This window comes from Aedes albopictus, chromosome 1 (genome assembly GCF_035046485.1).
Source record: "Aedes albopictus strain Foshan chromosome 1, AalbF5, whole genome shotgun sequence".
Lineage (NCBI taxonomy): Eukaryota > Metazoa > Arthropoda > Insecta > Diptera > Culicidae > Aedes > Aedes albopictus.
In genome coordinates, this window is record NC_085136.1 from 184196191 (window position 1) to 184212824 (window position 16634).

At 41.1% G+C, this 16634-nt stretch overlaps 2 protein-coding genes across 5 annotated transcripts in view; one reads left to right on the top strand and one right to left on the bottom strand.

The window, feature by feature from the left end:
• The window catches only part of LOC109405671 (protein ovarian tumor locus), a 123684-nt gene that overhangs the window by 101144 nt on the left and 5906 nt on the right, over positions 1 to 16634 (top strand). The window lies entirely within an intron of this gene.
• LOC134285117 (uncharacterized) lies at positions 6667 to 15755 on the bottom strand. Its single transcript, XM_062845195.1, has 2 exons — positions 9817 to 15755; positions 6667 to 9757 (listed from the first exon to the last, which is right to left on the bottom strand). The coding sequence occupies exon 1, from the start codon at positions 15753 to 15755 to the stop codon at positions 10089 to 10091; it is 5667 nt and encodes a 1888-aa protein (XP_062701179.1). The 3' UTR covers positions 6667 to 9757; positions 9817 to 10088.

Here is a 16634-nt window from a genome sequence, read left to right on the forward strand (position 1 = left end):
CTCGAAAGTAGATATTTTTATCGATTTGTTTCTATCGCACTCAATATCTGGTTGGTGAGAGTAGTTTACTGCTAGAGTTGCCTTCAAATGATTCATATTTTCGCAATGTTTACATTGGAGGTACCGAGACAAAGAGGTGCTATTTTTGTTTGTTTGTTTATAGAAAGGCTACACAACTACTATCGTGCTTGATGATTGTTTGGAATAAGAATCAAATAAGAAGAGCTAATTTTGAGCTGACACGCTAAGGGGCCTTAAACATTTTTTAACGATAATAAATATATTTCAATCTACACGTTATAAAGCTGGAGTATTTATTTAGCTTATAGTGAAATTTTATTATTAGGGGTCTCCAATTAGCCTAGTGGTTAAGGCTATGGATCGCCAATCCGGAGACGGCGGGTTCTATTCCTGTTCCGGTCGGGAAAATTTTCTCGACTCCCTGGGCATAGTGTATCATTGTACTTGCCTCACAATATACAAATTCATGCAATGGCAGGCAAAGAAAGCCCTTCAATTAATAACTGTGGAAGTGCTCAAAGAACACTAAGTTGAAGCGAGACAGGCCAAGTCCCAGTGAGGACGTAGAGCCACAAAGAAGAAGAAGAAGAAGAAGTGAAATTTTATTATCTTTTTTGCATGCTGTGATATATATTAAGAAGCTTGTTTTCAACTATTTAAAATTTGGGGTTTCAAAAATATCGACTTTTGATTTTGATTTAAATTTTCAGCTTCGAAAGTATATGTTTTTGATTCAATCCAATATTTGTATAGTAGATACGCATGTAGAAAATTACGCATATATTTTTTGAAATTTTTATCGAACCTAATTTCATGCGTGGAAAATAATTTGTTAAGTGATGTTATTGAAAAATATAGCAATTTGTGCAGAAGCTTTAAAAGGTCTTTTAGGGAAAGTTCTTCCGCATTCAAATGATGTGTAAAAATCAAATTTTAATGATTGTCATTTGATGTTAATATATTAAGGCAGAATATGTGTGAAAATAAAGATTTACCATGCATCCGTTTCCAAATGGCAGGGCTTCAAAGTTTTGCCCATACTTTCTGGGACACCCTATATCTTACATGAGGTACAATTAATAATGCAAATGGCTCTAGCTGGAATTGAGGATCATTCGACATCATATAAATACTACATTTTCTTCATAGAATGCTCGAAAGTTGTATCGCAGTTTCTCTAAGATCATGTTAGTGAAGCAAGCAAAAAAGTACACAACGCAACATTTTTTTGTCTCAAGAGCAAACTTATGTGTCTCCGAAGGTTTTTGGGCCGCTGAATCCGAATCCGGGCTCACATTTGCTCCAACACGTCACAATTTTGAGCTATACCTCAATTTATAGGGCAAAATATGCGATTTTGGGCTTTTTTGACTGCAAGCCATTAAGCGTGGAAATATTTTTTTTGAGCAATCAAAAGGTTAATTGGTCAATTAACATGTAAATTAACGACTCATGCAAAATATTTCGTTTTAGCTAATCAAATTTGATAGATTTAAGCATTTTATGTTACTATGAAAACTTGCATGCAACTTTTGGAGGGTGACTTGTATGGGAAATATCGTACCTAACATAAATCAATTAAAACTATCAAAATCGATTTGGCAAAACGAAATATTTTGCATGAGTCGTTAATTTAGATTAATTGACCAGTTAACCTTTTGATTGCTCAAAAAAAAATATTTCCACGCTTAATGGCTTGCAGTCAAAAAAGCCCAAAATCGCATATTTTGCCCTATAAATTGAGGTATAGCTCAAATTTGTGACGTGTTGGAGCAAATCTGAGCCCGGATTCGGATTCAGCGGCCCAAAAACCTTCGGAGACACATAAGTTTGCTATTGAGACAGACCAAAAGTTAATTTTTGTTACGCTGTGGTATTATTAGAGTACGGGCCCCGGGTTTGGTCAGTCTAAGGGAAATTATTTTTCAATAATTAATACTTCTTTGACCTCATATAAAGTGTATACTAGCAGGGGCCTGTAGCATAATGTAAATTTTACTAATAATATTAGTCTTGTAGCTTGTGGGGGAGTTAGCTTACCTACAGTGTCGGACGTAGCAGTAGGAACACTAGCCGGCTGGTGGTCTTGCTGTTTGGTTCGACACTGTATTCTTTCGGCCATCAAGTTCCCCTGGCAAGGTGCCAAATTGGTAAGCTTGGATTATTGTTTATTGTCAAGCGTCGTAGTAAACTAATAATTAGAATAATGATTGGGGGGGGGGGTTAGTAGCAAACGGATGTAAGTGACATAATCCCACTTTCGAGTAAATGTGGTTTAAAGTTTTTCACCAATTCTTCATCTCATACAAAATGTACGTCTCAAAATCGACCCAATTCTCAATGATTTATTGTAATTTTTCTATTCATCGTAAAAATAGTCTTAAAAAAGTTCCTGACAGGTTGAAACCTGAAGAATTTTTTGATATGTTCAGCTCAAAATCGACAAAATGGTCACTTTACACCCCTTTGATTCTGGGCCCCTCAATTCATTCGTCTCAAATATTTCCTTTTCTCCTCTGGCTTCATCCTATTCAACGTGACCCTATCCGTCTCCAAATAATCACACTGTTGTCTATTCACACGCTTGATGTTGCCATGCCTCCAGCATGAATTTAGGCACTGCCGCATGACTTAACAACAGTTGATTAAGTTCGTACACTTTAATTTCTAAAAAACGGTGGAAAGGAAAAAAAAATGCATATATCTTGTAGCATATAAAGCCCTCCCCATGGATATTCGATCTTGACGCGATGGGAGGGCTTAACTCATTAGCACTTTGTGCGCCAATTTGTTCATTTCTGATTCAGCCTTAAGATAGATGTGAATCTGGTTTAAGAGCTGAGCAGAGGTGAAAAAATCGGCCGTAAATGCTAATGGGGACCAGAGGAGTATCCGCAGTGAGCCTATCACAATTTTCCAAGCAGTGTCATAGTTAAGCTCGCATAAACGCAATATTTTAGGAATTTGCAGTTAGGTATTGAGGAGCGTTACGTAAGATTGGGTGTGGGTGGTATCTGCGTTACACTTACTACTCATCATTTGCTCTAGGAATTCTAGAAGACAATTGACGCTAGAAACTGCACTATCAGTTGAGTCTAGACAAAATTAGCTAGTAATAGGAAACTGTGGGCAGGATAACAGTATTAAACATGGATTTTTTTTCATTAATATTTATACATAGCTTACAAACGGTTGCATAGAATTTGGAACCGTTTGTGCAGGAGCTCCTATTTTGAGTGTTTTTTGGTATGAACCGGTTGATTTTTTTTTATTTTTATTCTACACGATAAAATACGTTTGTACAGGTCGGACTCAATTATCCGGAGTCGGGTTCTGAAGCTTCGGAAACGTGTGTCTGGGGAACGAAATGTGTATGTATAAAGGTAAAATGTTGACATGTTGTCAAGCTAATTTTGATAAGTAGCCAGTAAATATTTCAGCTTTGTACATCATTCCGTTTGCCAGATGTGGTTTTGGGAGGCTTCAGAATTTGAATCCGGAAAGTCGAGTCCGGCCTGTAATGTATTTTCAGTAATTTTCAATGTAATAGCCATCCAACCGACCATGCGTGTTTTTGTTTATCGCCTAGATATTATTGTGGCATAACGTAACAGGTAGGAATTAGGATATAAAGACGTTAACGACATGCCAGGATTACAACACATTCAATTACATTTTGATTTGAATTTTCATGGGTCTAGAAAAGAAGGTTTAGTCTTTGAATTTTATTTTTAATTTTAAACAGCTAAAATGATTTCATTCCTTTGTTATTTACTTATTTTCAAGTCAAAATTAATTAGCATATTTTTCATCTAAAAATAACCAATCAAATAGTTAACCCTTCCCTTCCAACGACTTTAAACGACTATTTCTATGCCAAAAAAGCGTTTCTAAAAGAATTGCTTGAACAAAAAATATTGCAAATTGGCTAAATTTTTCGAAATCAATGAAATTTGTTTTGTTGTAAATCAATAGGTCCTTGATTGTTTATCAATAGTTCTACTATTGAAACAAGTAGTTAGTAGTTGGGTTACACTTATGAGATTACAGTCATATTCTAAAAATTATTGCATCATATTTATCTAATTCCGTTTGTCCAGATTTCGTCGAAAATCGATGGTGCTCTAGAACAACCATGGGAAGTGGAGGGTTAAACCCATGTTTCATTGAATTTCGCCGTATTATTTGCATAATTGTGTCAAGTCCATTCCAATTCCTTCCCCCAACCCATACCATTACCCCTCCGATGGTGTTCAAGTGGTCCGCACGGACTATTACGGCCATTACCCCTCCTTGATCTTCGGCTTTGGATTGACTTGCGCTCTTATTGCCCCACCAAATGCTGCAAAATGAAAATGAAAATATATCTTGTAGCATATAAAGTAGAACCTAGTAATTATTATTTATACCGATTAAGCATTGCATTCTGCAAATTGCATTGTTGAAAACACTATACTAATATATGTGGGCCGCGGAGCTGTGCGGTCCAGCATTTCCTTTATTTTTGTCTTTATTCCAGAAAACGCCTTTGTTTTGAAGACAACCTATCCTGGTACACTTACGAAGTTCCCCAATACAAACGGGAATTATCCGGAGCAATCAAGTTAAGTACAAACTTTTATAAACAGGCACGCAACTCTTTCTACTACTATGCAAATATAATATTCATGTGTTTGCTTGTTCATGACTTTCGTGTCGGCGCGGAATATTTTCCTGCCGTACTTTACATTTCTTCAATTCACCTTTAAATAACTGATCTTTAAATTTTGTATAAAAACTCGTATCTCAATTATTTCCATCATATTAGTTTTCTGATATTTCAGAATTTTCAAAGCATTATGGTAGAAAGAGTTGGTGTCATGATCTATGCAAAACTTGAAACTGAAAACTCCTTATTTCCCCTAAGGGTTATAGGGAGGGGCGGGACATTCGAGCCTACTCATCAGTGGAAAGGACTTGCTATGCTAATCGGTTTAGCATAGGGCAGATACAAGTCTACTGGTAGACGTATCGCCCAGCGATTCAACGCAGATTGGCCACGGCCCGGGGGTGCGTTGATTATAACAGAATAACAGAATAATATTAGTCTTGTAGCTTGTAACTTCTAATTTTCTGTTGCATAAAAATCCTACAAGTACAAGTTACAAGTCCAATACTACAAGTCGGTTGGACTAATATTATTAGTAGAATTTACAAGTGTATGTTGCATAAACAAACTACAAGTATAAAATATTAGCTATGACTTGTACTTTTGATTACAAGTCTCAAAGGTCTTGTAAAATAATGTACAAGTTAGATTTAAAGTATTGCAGAAAGCATATTTAGTTTTGAATATAACGATTTACCATTTTGATGAACTCAAAAGATATTATTTATCTAACATGTTAACCATAATTCCAGTTTTCGACGATTAAATTTGGCAATATGTATTGGAAACTCATTAAAGAGAAAATTGCGTTGATGTACACCTTCTATTCTAAATATAATTTCTGCTGAGTCTCTCAAGTTCTCCAAAGTTTTTACAATACCCGCCTTTGATTGGAGGTCCTTGGTAAAGTTATATATTATGGTCACTGCATAAGCACAGGTAAAGTTGCAGATACGAAATAAATTTGAATCAATTGCTTGTATTGCGCATCATTAAGCACATACGTCTTGAAATCCCGCTTCAACAGTGCATCAGAACTTCAGACGCACAAATCTCAAGAAGCAACATTAAAACAACATTGCATTTTATTATTCTGTTCTTGCTCACTTGCAATAAGCTCAATATATAAAGATCAGGTGCGTTAGTTTTGTTAACGAAGAGATTTGTGCCCTCGAAATCGCGAGTAGGTGCCAAAGTCGGCCATTTTGGGATTCTAACAAGTCTGTCCTTAAGCTAATCAAGAGCTACAATATACATACACTAACTCGAATCGAGTTGCTACATATAAAAGTAGGTAAAAGCTCAATTTTTGCATCCCAGATCACTTTGGATTTTAACAAGAAGCATAATACATGTTGCTAAATCTTTATACATTGTTTTTCTACCACTACTATTAAATCTTTGGGACATTTTACTAAAAATCTAGGTACTGCAGTGCCATACTTTGTAAAAAAATATTTCGTCAGAGTGGCCGAAAATGATCCAAAAAGCCATTGCTTTTCTTCATGTATCGTATAAAGAATGCAAAACTTCGGAATAAATGAAGTTTTTTCCGGACGTTACGCGGAAAATGCAGAAAATAAACAAACATCAACTGCCATTTCAAATTAATAGTGAACTGTCGGATGAATTTTGACAGGTAAATGAACCAAAACAACTTGTATTTTCATGGTCACTAATATTACAAGTGCTAATAATATTAGTGGAAAATTGAGCCTTTATGCAACACAAATTATTAGCACTTGTAATATTAGTACTTGTAACTTGTAGCTTGTAGCTAATATTATTAGCCCGATTATGCTACAGGGCCCAGGTTATTCTTTTTAATAAGGGGCCGTTCATAAACCACGTAGACTTTTTGGGGAGAGGGGGAGTCTGGCCAAAGCCTACGCTCCATACAAATTTTAAATTTTTTGTATGAACGAAAGTCTACGAGGGGGAGGGGGGGTCCGAGATGACCAAATTTTGGTCTACGTGGTTTATGAACAGCCCCTAAACTAAATGAGCTTTGAATCTACATACCTACATGTAGAAAAAATGCCAGAACCGGACAAAAATATTTTTGAAAAACCTTGCATATTGCCAAAATAACTCACTAAGGCCAAAACTGATTAACATAGGGTAGAAGCTTCAGTTTTGGCCAGTCCGGAGTTTTGGCCATAGTGCGGTATTGAGCCTGTTGCGATCTAAATCGGCGTAAATTTATTTTTTACTAGTAGATCCTAATACAATATGATGATTACAGCTGTGAAAACCACACATTTTGATTAAAAACTGGAAGAAAAAAATATATTTCCTTAAAAAATCTGCTCCCATATATCTATTTTGGCCAGGGTGCTTCTAATTTGGCCACTCCCATAAGAAATACACGTGATTGGCCAAAATAGAAACCAAACTTAAGAATATGGCCAAAACTGCGGCAGAGCTTCTATTTTGGCCAGTGCCACTTTTAATACAAAAATCAAGTATTGGCATGATTTCTGCATTTTTCCTTCAAAATATAGATTGAAGCCTTTCTTTTTACGCATTGGTTGTTTTCATAGGATTATTGGTTATTTTTATAAAAATGATTTCCCTTAGACTGGCCAAAACCGGTGCCCGCACCCTAGTAAATATATGGGCGTTGTCCATTTTACACGATAATCATGAGTCTCAAGTACTGAGTGAAAAGTGTTAGCTCAGGCTCGCCGGTGGGGGAAAAATCCAAGTGCCGATAAGTGTGTGGGTTTCAGGTTCGCGCGCAAACGGCATTCTGGCTGGTGATGCTACGGCAAAGCATCACCAGTGAAAAGTGTTAGTTTGGGCTCGCCGGTCGGGAAGAAAAAAAAATCCGTGCGCCGACAAATGAGGGGTTTTAGGCTGTTGTGGTTTGTTGTGCTCGGTTGCTGTCGTAGCGTCGTCGTCGTCGTCGTCGTCGATTTGAATGTGCACATACACTCAGGCAAATAAACCTAAGAATATCATAAGGTCTAACTTATGAAATGGCCTTTAAACAATTCATAACGGCAAGAACGATTTTTATAAGGTAGGTCTGTGACGCAGAATCGACTCACCGTTTGGCTTTTATACACATTTAGCAACACGATATTCTCAAGCGTCGATAGCCGCGTGGGTTGGGCACGAGCTCAGTGATCTCGACGTTCATGGATCGATTCCAGTCTGCATCATTTTGTGATTTTTCTGCTCTTTTCATAAGTTTATCTTATGTAATTGGGTCATAATAAGCATGTTCAATTTGCATAAGGTATTCTTATATGGCATCCATACTTTACAGTTATGGCTTAATTTCATAAGGTATTTTGATGAATTTCGGTAGTTTACTTCGCTGAGTGTAGTCGTACCCGCGTGAAGTCGGTTTAGTGTGATATAGGAAGCAAAGTGGAACTGCTGCTTTTTTCATTCGGGTGGGCCGCGTCGTCTCTATCATCGATTTGATTGTGCACATCGTCGTATCCGTGTGTAAAGCACAGCGGTCGGAATTTTCGCTCATTCTCACGAAAATAGAATTCTCCCTCACGCCAATTTTCAGCGAAAATCTGGCTTGAGAAATCTCCCGCACAAATAGCAGAGCGTAAACATTTTTTCACTCACTCCCAAAGGTGCGAGAATTTCGTTTGCCCTTTGTCGGCCGATTATGTTGTCTTTCCTTGACTCATATGACGCCGACGATGATTGGTTTTATGCATTATATTTTCTACACCCTCTGTGTGGTTGGCGTGGTGGTGTGGATAGAGTGCGCGTATCGCATATGTTTAAGTAATGTTCCAGGTTCGAATTGTGCCCGCGACAATTTTTGTTAATCTGCTTTGAAAAGATTTTCGTGAAAATTGGGAGAGAGAAAATTTAACAGAACGAAAAGAAATTATCTGCAGGTTGAAGCGATTTTCAGTTATCATGAATCGCTGCTCTCGAAAGAAGTGCTGGAGGGGAAAAGTGTTCCTCAAGCAAAATAGTGAAAATAAGCTCTCCCGCCGCACACTGTTTCCAAAGGCCCAATTTCGTGATCGAAATTGTTTTGGGCATGAAAAATTGATTTTAGAGATTCGGTGTCTTCGAAGAAGTTGTTTGGTATATCAGAGCCCTTCTTTTGGAAGTATCACTAATGTGATTATTCCACCTAAAAGTGAGATAGAAATTCGATTTTTTTCATAAGTGAAGATAGCGTATTTATGTCTTCAGCAAAGTTGTAGAAAATGTCGTTATGAGAAAACTTGCCGAACAAACTTTTGCTCTATCTGCTCAATTTCTAGAGATATGGGCCATTATTTGTGAATAACCCGTTAAAATCAGTTTTTTTTGTTGTAACTTTTTCCAGACATTTTTGGGAATTTTCAAATATTCTACAAAGTTATTTAGTATGACGAAATACGTGTTTCTCCTGTAGACGGCAACATTGTATCTTTGATAGTTTTTGAGCTATTCAATAATTTATTTTAAAAAATAGTTTTTTTACGGCTTTGTGATAATTACAGAGGCAAAATGGGGCAAGATTTTTCAATTGAATATGAAAGAAGTTTATAATAGGTGTAAATTTTGTTGCAACTCAGGCTGGACGTTTGCTTCCTTGACAGTAAAATTGAGCTATGAAATATTTTAGTTCGTAACTGAAATTTAAAAAAAAACTCAAAAAGTATTGAAGATAGAACTTTGTCGTCTTTAAAGAAAACATGCATTTTATCATATATAATAAGTTTGTAGAACATTTGAAAAATCCTAAAAATGTCTGAAAAAGGTTACTGTACGGTCGGTCACCAAATCTTTGTAGCAAACACTTATATTAGGGTTGAACGCTTTAAGCTAGAATGGTTTTATTGAGTTATTGGTTAGGATCGATAGTGTTACAAAGGTTTGACTCACAGTTTTGGTGTTCTACCGTGGGATGAGTTTTTAGACCGTTCTGGGTTCGGCAACTATACATGGGTTTCCAGGCTAAATAAAATGTATCCAATAAATTGCGGTTTTCTAATTATCTAATGAGAAAGAAATCAACTAGCTTACTGTTTCGGGAAGCACCACTGGCTCTCAATTGCCTTGATGTCCAACCAGCGATATCTGGGTTAATACAACTTCGTGCAACAAATTCTGACCCTGATGCGAAACAAATATGAATAAAAATACCTATAACATCGAAGTGCTTGCTCCTTTACCGTATGTGAAAAGAAATTCCGATCAGGTTCTTTAATTCCGACACTAATTCAACTTTTCTGTAATAAATTTCACCTATTGCGACCAGTAATAACAAAATGATCAAAAGTGCTAGTCACTATGTTTGACAGAACCTTTATCTCCCCTGTCATCTCTTATCTTCTACCTATACATACTCAATATCGATGCCCTGCTGTAACCAAGTTACTGATTCGGCCGAGGGGCTTGCTACTTGCCGTAACATCCCCCCACCCGTAAAGGCTGGTGACGATGATCAATCCGAAGAATCGATTCCAGGTTTACCACGTGACCCTACGTCGAGTAATGCAAGCTTCGCGGCTGGTCTCTTGTACGCCCCAGTTGCTGTGCGCACTAACGCTTGACGCACTCGTCCATCTCGTCCCGGAAATACCTTTTCGACTCGTCCTCGTACATAGCGGTTCCTCATCGATGTTTCAACAATCAGAACCAGGTCTCCTTCTTGGATATCGCGGACTTCATCAAACCATTTGCAGCGTCGAGTAATTACAGGCAGATACTCCTTAATCCAACGTTTCCATATGGTGTCCGTTGAATGTTGGGCCTGATTCCAGCAGCTTCGCAAGTTGATACGGGATCCCAACTCGGAGGGTGGTTGCTTGACGCCGGAAGAACTACCCAACAAAAAATGGTTTGGTGTCAGCGACTCCTCATCAGCAGTTTCTAGTGGTATATATGTCAGTGGTCGAGAGTTGATCATGGCTTCGGCGTCGAACAGGATCGTTTCAAGCAGCTCATCAGTCGGTCGATGTGGTGTATCGATGATCATACCAATGGCATTTTTAACCGAGCGCACTAAGCGCTCCCATACGCCCCCCATATGTGGAGCACCCGGGGAATTGAAATTCCATCGCGTATTTGTATTCGTGAATGTGCTGGCTAAAATTTCGTTTCGCATTGCAATTTCTTGCTGTAACTGTTTGCTAGCCCCTACGAAACTAGTGCCGTTGTCGCTAAAGAACTCTGCCGGCGCCCCCCGGCGAGCTATGAAGCGCCGGATAGCCAACACACACGATTCGCTGGACAAACTATGTACCACTTCGAGGTGTATGGCCCGTACCGTAAGGCACGTGAAAAGTGCTATCCAACGTTTGACTTGAGTACGACCGACCTTAACTGTAAGCGGTCCAAAATAATCCAGTCCAACAAACGTGAAGGGTCTTACCATGGGCGTTAAGCGTTGTTCCGGAAGCGATGCCATAGGAGGAGGTCGAGGAACAGCAGTTTGAATGTGACATCTAACGCATCTTCGGGCTGTCTGTTTGACAACCGTGCGTAAATGAGATATTTCGAATCGTTGCCTCATCTCATTCACCACCGTCTCGTGATTAGCGTGGTGGTAGCGTCGATGGTAATAATCCACGAGGAGCAATGTTACTTGATGTGATTTTGGTAGTATAATCGGGTACTTGGCGTCGGAACTAGCATACCATGCGGCACCGATTCGACCTCGCATCCTGATTACTCCGTCCCGGTCGATGTAGGGCCATAGCTTGTATAGTGGGCTCAATTTTGGAACTAAACGATGACGAATGTCCGGGCTACCCTGGGTTTCCATCAAAATTCTTCGCTCTTGACTATAAGCTTCTGCTTGGGCTTGCTTCCACAGTTCCTTCTCGGCGCGCTTCAGCTCTTCTTGATTCAGGAATCCGGTTTCAATGCACTGCCCGTTTTTACGACAGCGAACGTTGTTTATGAATCTGAACACATACGCTTGAGTCCTTAGTAATCGTTCCCATTTACTGAATCGCGAGAACTCATGCAGTGCTATCGGGGTAACATGATGTATGTTGTGAGTACAATTAAGCTCGTTGTTGGTGGAAACGGCTTTCGTGTTTGTTGGCCACTCCGCTTCTGGTTGAAAGAGAAAGGATGGGCCACAAAACCAACGATTCCTGGGGTCGAAGCACGGACCATTCCCCCATTTCGTAGCGTCGTCCGCTGGGTTTTGTTTCGTAGGTACCCATCTCCATTGGTTCATCTTCGTCAGTGCAAGAATTTCTCCGATTCTGACTCCAACAAACTTGTGATACTTTCTATGATCCGAGTTGATCCAAGCTAGGACTGTAGAGGAGTCTGTCCAGAAGTAGGTTTCCGCGATATCGTAGGAATGCGAAGCGGCCACTGAATCTGCCATCCGAGCACCAATGACCGCAGCCATCAGCTCTAAACGAGGCACGGACAACACTTTAAGCGGCGCCACCTTACTTTTAGCTCCCACCAATGCTACTTCTACTCCTCGGGTTCCGTGCGCACGAAGATACGCTACGCATGCGTAAGCAGCATCACTGGCGTCCACAAATATATGTAACTGCTTTCGACCGTTCATTTGGCTACGGAAATAGCATCGAGGAATCGTTACGTCACTCAGCCGAGGTAGGTAGCTGATCCATTGCCGCCATCGTTGACACAAGTCGTTGTTGATCGGAACGTCCCAGTCAACTCCAGTTGCCCAAACGTCCTGAATCAGCGCTCTTCCGTGTATCAAGTAAAAAGTCATGAATCCGAGGGGATCAAAAAGGCTCATGACAAGCTTGAGCATTTCTCGCTTGGTTGGGACGTGTGAGGGTTGAATGACTTTATCCAGTTCTTCGCGGAAAGTCAATGTGTAGATGAACACATCTTTGGATGGGTTCCATTTCATGCCCAACACCGACTCAACTTTTTCAGCTCGTGATACACTTAACTGTTTCGCATCTTCATCGGAAATGCCGTCAATTGCCGTCAGCAACGCATCGGAATTGGACAGGAAGTTCCGTAGGTTAAAACCTCCGGTGGAATGAATGGATTTCACTTGTTGAACTACTTCAATAGCTTCTTCTTCCGTTTCGAAGCTGTCTAAATAGTCATCCACATAGTGATATCTAATAATTGCCGTAGACGCTCTGGGAAACGATTCCATATGCTCCATTGCATTGGTGTTTTTCACAAATTGGGCCGAACTGGGGGAACAGGTCGATCCAAAAGTGGCAACATCGATGATATACACGGAGGGAGCAGCTTCGGCGTTACCTCTCCACAAGAATCGTTGGGACTGACTATCTTGAGGGCGTATGAGGATGCGAAGAAACATTTCTTCTATGTCCCCAGTCACTGCTACCCTGTGCTCTCGGAAATGATAAAGAACGCAAACGATGCTAGTCAACAGATCAGGGCCCTTAAGCAAAGCTGAATTAAACGATACACCGTTAACTTTCGCCGCCGCGTCCCAGACGACCCGCACTTTGTGCGGCTTTTTTGGGTTAACCACCACACACAACGGGAGATACCAGACTCGTGTGCAGTCGACGGAATCCAGCTCGGTGAGACTCGCTCGATGACAATATCCCTTGGCCACATATTCTTCTATTTTTTCATGGACGCGAGCTCGAAGAGACGGCTCCCTGGATAACTTTCTCTCCAGAGATTTGAGCCTTTGGACCGCCATCGGAAAGCTATCGGGAAAAACGATGTCATCAGACTTCCACAATAGACCGGTCTCAAATCTACCCGACACTCTGCGAGTCGTTTTCTCCAAAATCATCCTAGATCGTTTGTCCTCTTCTGATTCGGGAACTTCACCAACTGGCTTGGTTCCTAATTGATCCAGCGAGAAGTAATCGTTGAGTTGCTCGTTCAATTCGTAGTCAACATCCGATGCAGCTGGCGCGTGAAAATTAATCGAAACCGTTGGCCTTGGAGCACATGCACTGTAACCGTAGATCGTCCAGCCTAATCTGCACTTAGCGGCGATAGGCTCGTGGTGGTATCCTTCCCGAATCTTCAGCGGAATGCATAGCCTCAAATTGTCAAGTCCGATAAGAACTTTAGGTTCCGCCTGTTCGTAGTCAGCAATTGGCAAACCACGCAAATGTGGATAACGTTCAGCGAGAGCACCATACGAAAGAGATTGTTTCGGTAGCAGCAGTCGTTCAACTGTATGAGCGCCTTCTATCTGGAACACAGCGCCTTTTCCGGCTCCAGCAATTTGGAAGCGTACCCTTTTTGATTTCGATTCTTGGCGTGCCACGTTGCCAGTCCACTGTAGCGTCAATGGCTCTTTCGGACCGTCCAAACCCAGCTGTTCTGCAATTGAATGGTCCAAGAGTGTCGAAGAGGACCCCTCATCGACGAAAGCAAATATTGTTTCCTGTTTGCCTGCGAAGGATACGACGACGGGTAATATGCGGAAGTATGGATAACGGTCACAGTTTTGGCTGATAACTGCTGTATGGCTGGATGAGAGATGCGTGGAACTCGTGGGCGTTGGTGGATGAAGGAGAAAGTGGTGTTTTTCACGGCATCCCTCCATACCGCAATCTTGCCAGGTTCGACAGGGCCACTTTTGGTGAAAATTTAAACACGTTCGACACAAATTATGCTGACGCACTATCTGCATACGTTCCTGGATGCCCTTTGCCTCAAATTCTTCACACTCCGCTAGTCGATGACCTGTAGCACCGCATACGATACACGGCTTCGGTATTTTTCTCATCACACCGTTATTCCTCGATTCCGTCTCTACGGCATCGTGGGCGTAAACAAATGCCTTTTCTCTGTCTCTTGGCTTTTCTGCCCTTGCCGGTGAACTAACTGGTAGATCGAATGACACTTCGCTGGCCGCCTGAATGAGTTCGTTCATAAATTCGCCAAATGATACCAGAGTGTTGTCTTGGTGTAGTAGCTTGTACCTGGCCCAATCCAATCTCAGCTGTGCCGGTAATTTCGAGATCAGCTCTTGTAGTAAAACGGGGTTGGTCAAATGATTTTCCTGCTTCGCTGCTTGCAGGTGAACGACTAAGTTTTCCACGGCGAGCCCGAAGTCAATAAGCGTGTCTAGTCGTTCCGATTTGGGTGCTGGTACGCGACGCACACGTTCGAGTAATGATCGAATGATAAGTTCCGGTCGGCCGAAGCGCATTTGCAAGGTTTTGATCACATGCGGTACGCCGGCTGGCATCATAAGTCGGCTGCGGACCGTCTCCAGCGCATTCCCACGTAGACATTTCTGGAGACGAACCAAGTTCTCCACGTCTGAGAATCCACAGGCGATTGTCGTTTCTTCGTATGTTCGGATGAACATGGGCCAGTCCTCCGGATTACCGCTGAATACCGGAAGATCCTTGCCCGTTACCTGACGCGCGGCAATTTGCATGTATGCAGTCGGTAACGCTGGGTTCGTGATGCTGTGGTCATCATCATGCAACGAAAGGTTTGCAAGTTGCGGAATCGACGGACTTGATACGCGTCTGCTTTGATGGAGTGGCGTTGCTGGATTCACTGTAACGGAATTTGACGTGGAGATCCGTGCTGCATGGTCAGCCAAATCGTCTCCCTCTGTCTTTTGTTGTGAAGAAATCCAATTTTTTATCCTTTCGGACTTAGAGATCCGAGACGATGACGAACATTCACTCAGTTCTGCTTGCTGCCGCAACAGTTCCTTTTTCTTTTCCATGGATTCCCGTCGCAGCGTCATCATTTTCTCCTGCAGATCCTTTTGCTTCGATAGTCCCACTTCTCGGAGTCTCGCTTCTTCTTCCATTAAGTTCCTCTTCATTTCCAGTTTGCGCTGCTGCTCGGCAAGCTCCTGACGTTGAAGTTCTTCTTGCTCTTTCAACTCATTTTCCTTCAAACGTTCCTCCTCTTCCAGCAAGAGCATCTGGGCTTCCAAGGCTGCGGCACGAGCACTGGACGTGGCACTAACTTTAGATCCGATCGTTTTCTCGCCTTTCTTGCTGCGTGACTTAGACGTGCGACTTGCACCTCCTTTTCCCGTCTTGTCCTTCGTTTGGGGCGCGTTGAGTAGACCGGAGGACTCGCCGCCGACGCACTTATTGCACATCCATTTACGGTCCTTAATTGTGTGGTCGACACCAGCACACTTGAAATGGTGCCAAGCGCTGCAAACATCACAGGCCACCATCGAATCTAAGGCGTCATGCTCGTTGCACGATTGGCAATTATATCCGGTTGTATTTCCTGCCAGCATCCTGGGTGACAAAACTCCTAAAGATTTTGTACGGTCGGTCACCAAATCTTTGTAGCAAACACTTATATTAGGGTTGAACGCTTTAAGCTAGAATGGTTTTATTGAGTTATTGGTTAGGATCGATAGTGTTACAAAGGTTTGACTCACAGTTTTGGTGTTCTACCGTGGGATGAGTTTTTAGACCGTTCTGGGTTCGGCAACTATACATGGGTTTCCAGGCTAAATAAAATGTATCCAATAAATTGCGGTTTTCTAATTATCTAATGAGAAAGAAATCAACTAGCTTACTGTTTCGGGAAGCACCACTGGCTCTCAATTGCCTTGATGTCCAACCAGCGATATCTGGGTTAATACAACTTCGTGCAACAAATTCTGACCCTGATGCGAAACAAATATGAATAAAAATACCTATAACATTGAAGTGCTTGCTCCTTTACCGTATGTGAAAAGAAATTCCGATCAGGTTCTTTAATTCCGACACTAATTCAACTTTTCTGTAATAAATTTCACCTATTGCGACCAGTAATAACAAAATGATCAAAAGTGCTAGTCACTATGTTTGACAGAACCTTTATCTCCCCTGTCATCTCTTATCTTCTACCTATACATACTCAATATCGATGCCCTGCTGTAACCAAGTTACTGATTCGGCCGAGGGGCTTGCTACTTGCCGTAACAGTTACAATGAAAAAACTGATATTTAGGGGTCGTTAACAGAAAATGACCCATATCTTTCAAAACGGAGCAGATAGGACAAAAGTTTTAGGTGGATTAATCACATTAATGATACTTCCAAAAGAAGGGCTCTGATAT

Coding starts and splice junctions, on each gene's coding strand:
- LOC134285117 (XM_062845195.1), bottom strand. CDS start 15,755: ATGGTGGCCTGTGATGTTTGCAGCGCTTGGCACCATTTCAAGTGTGCT.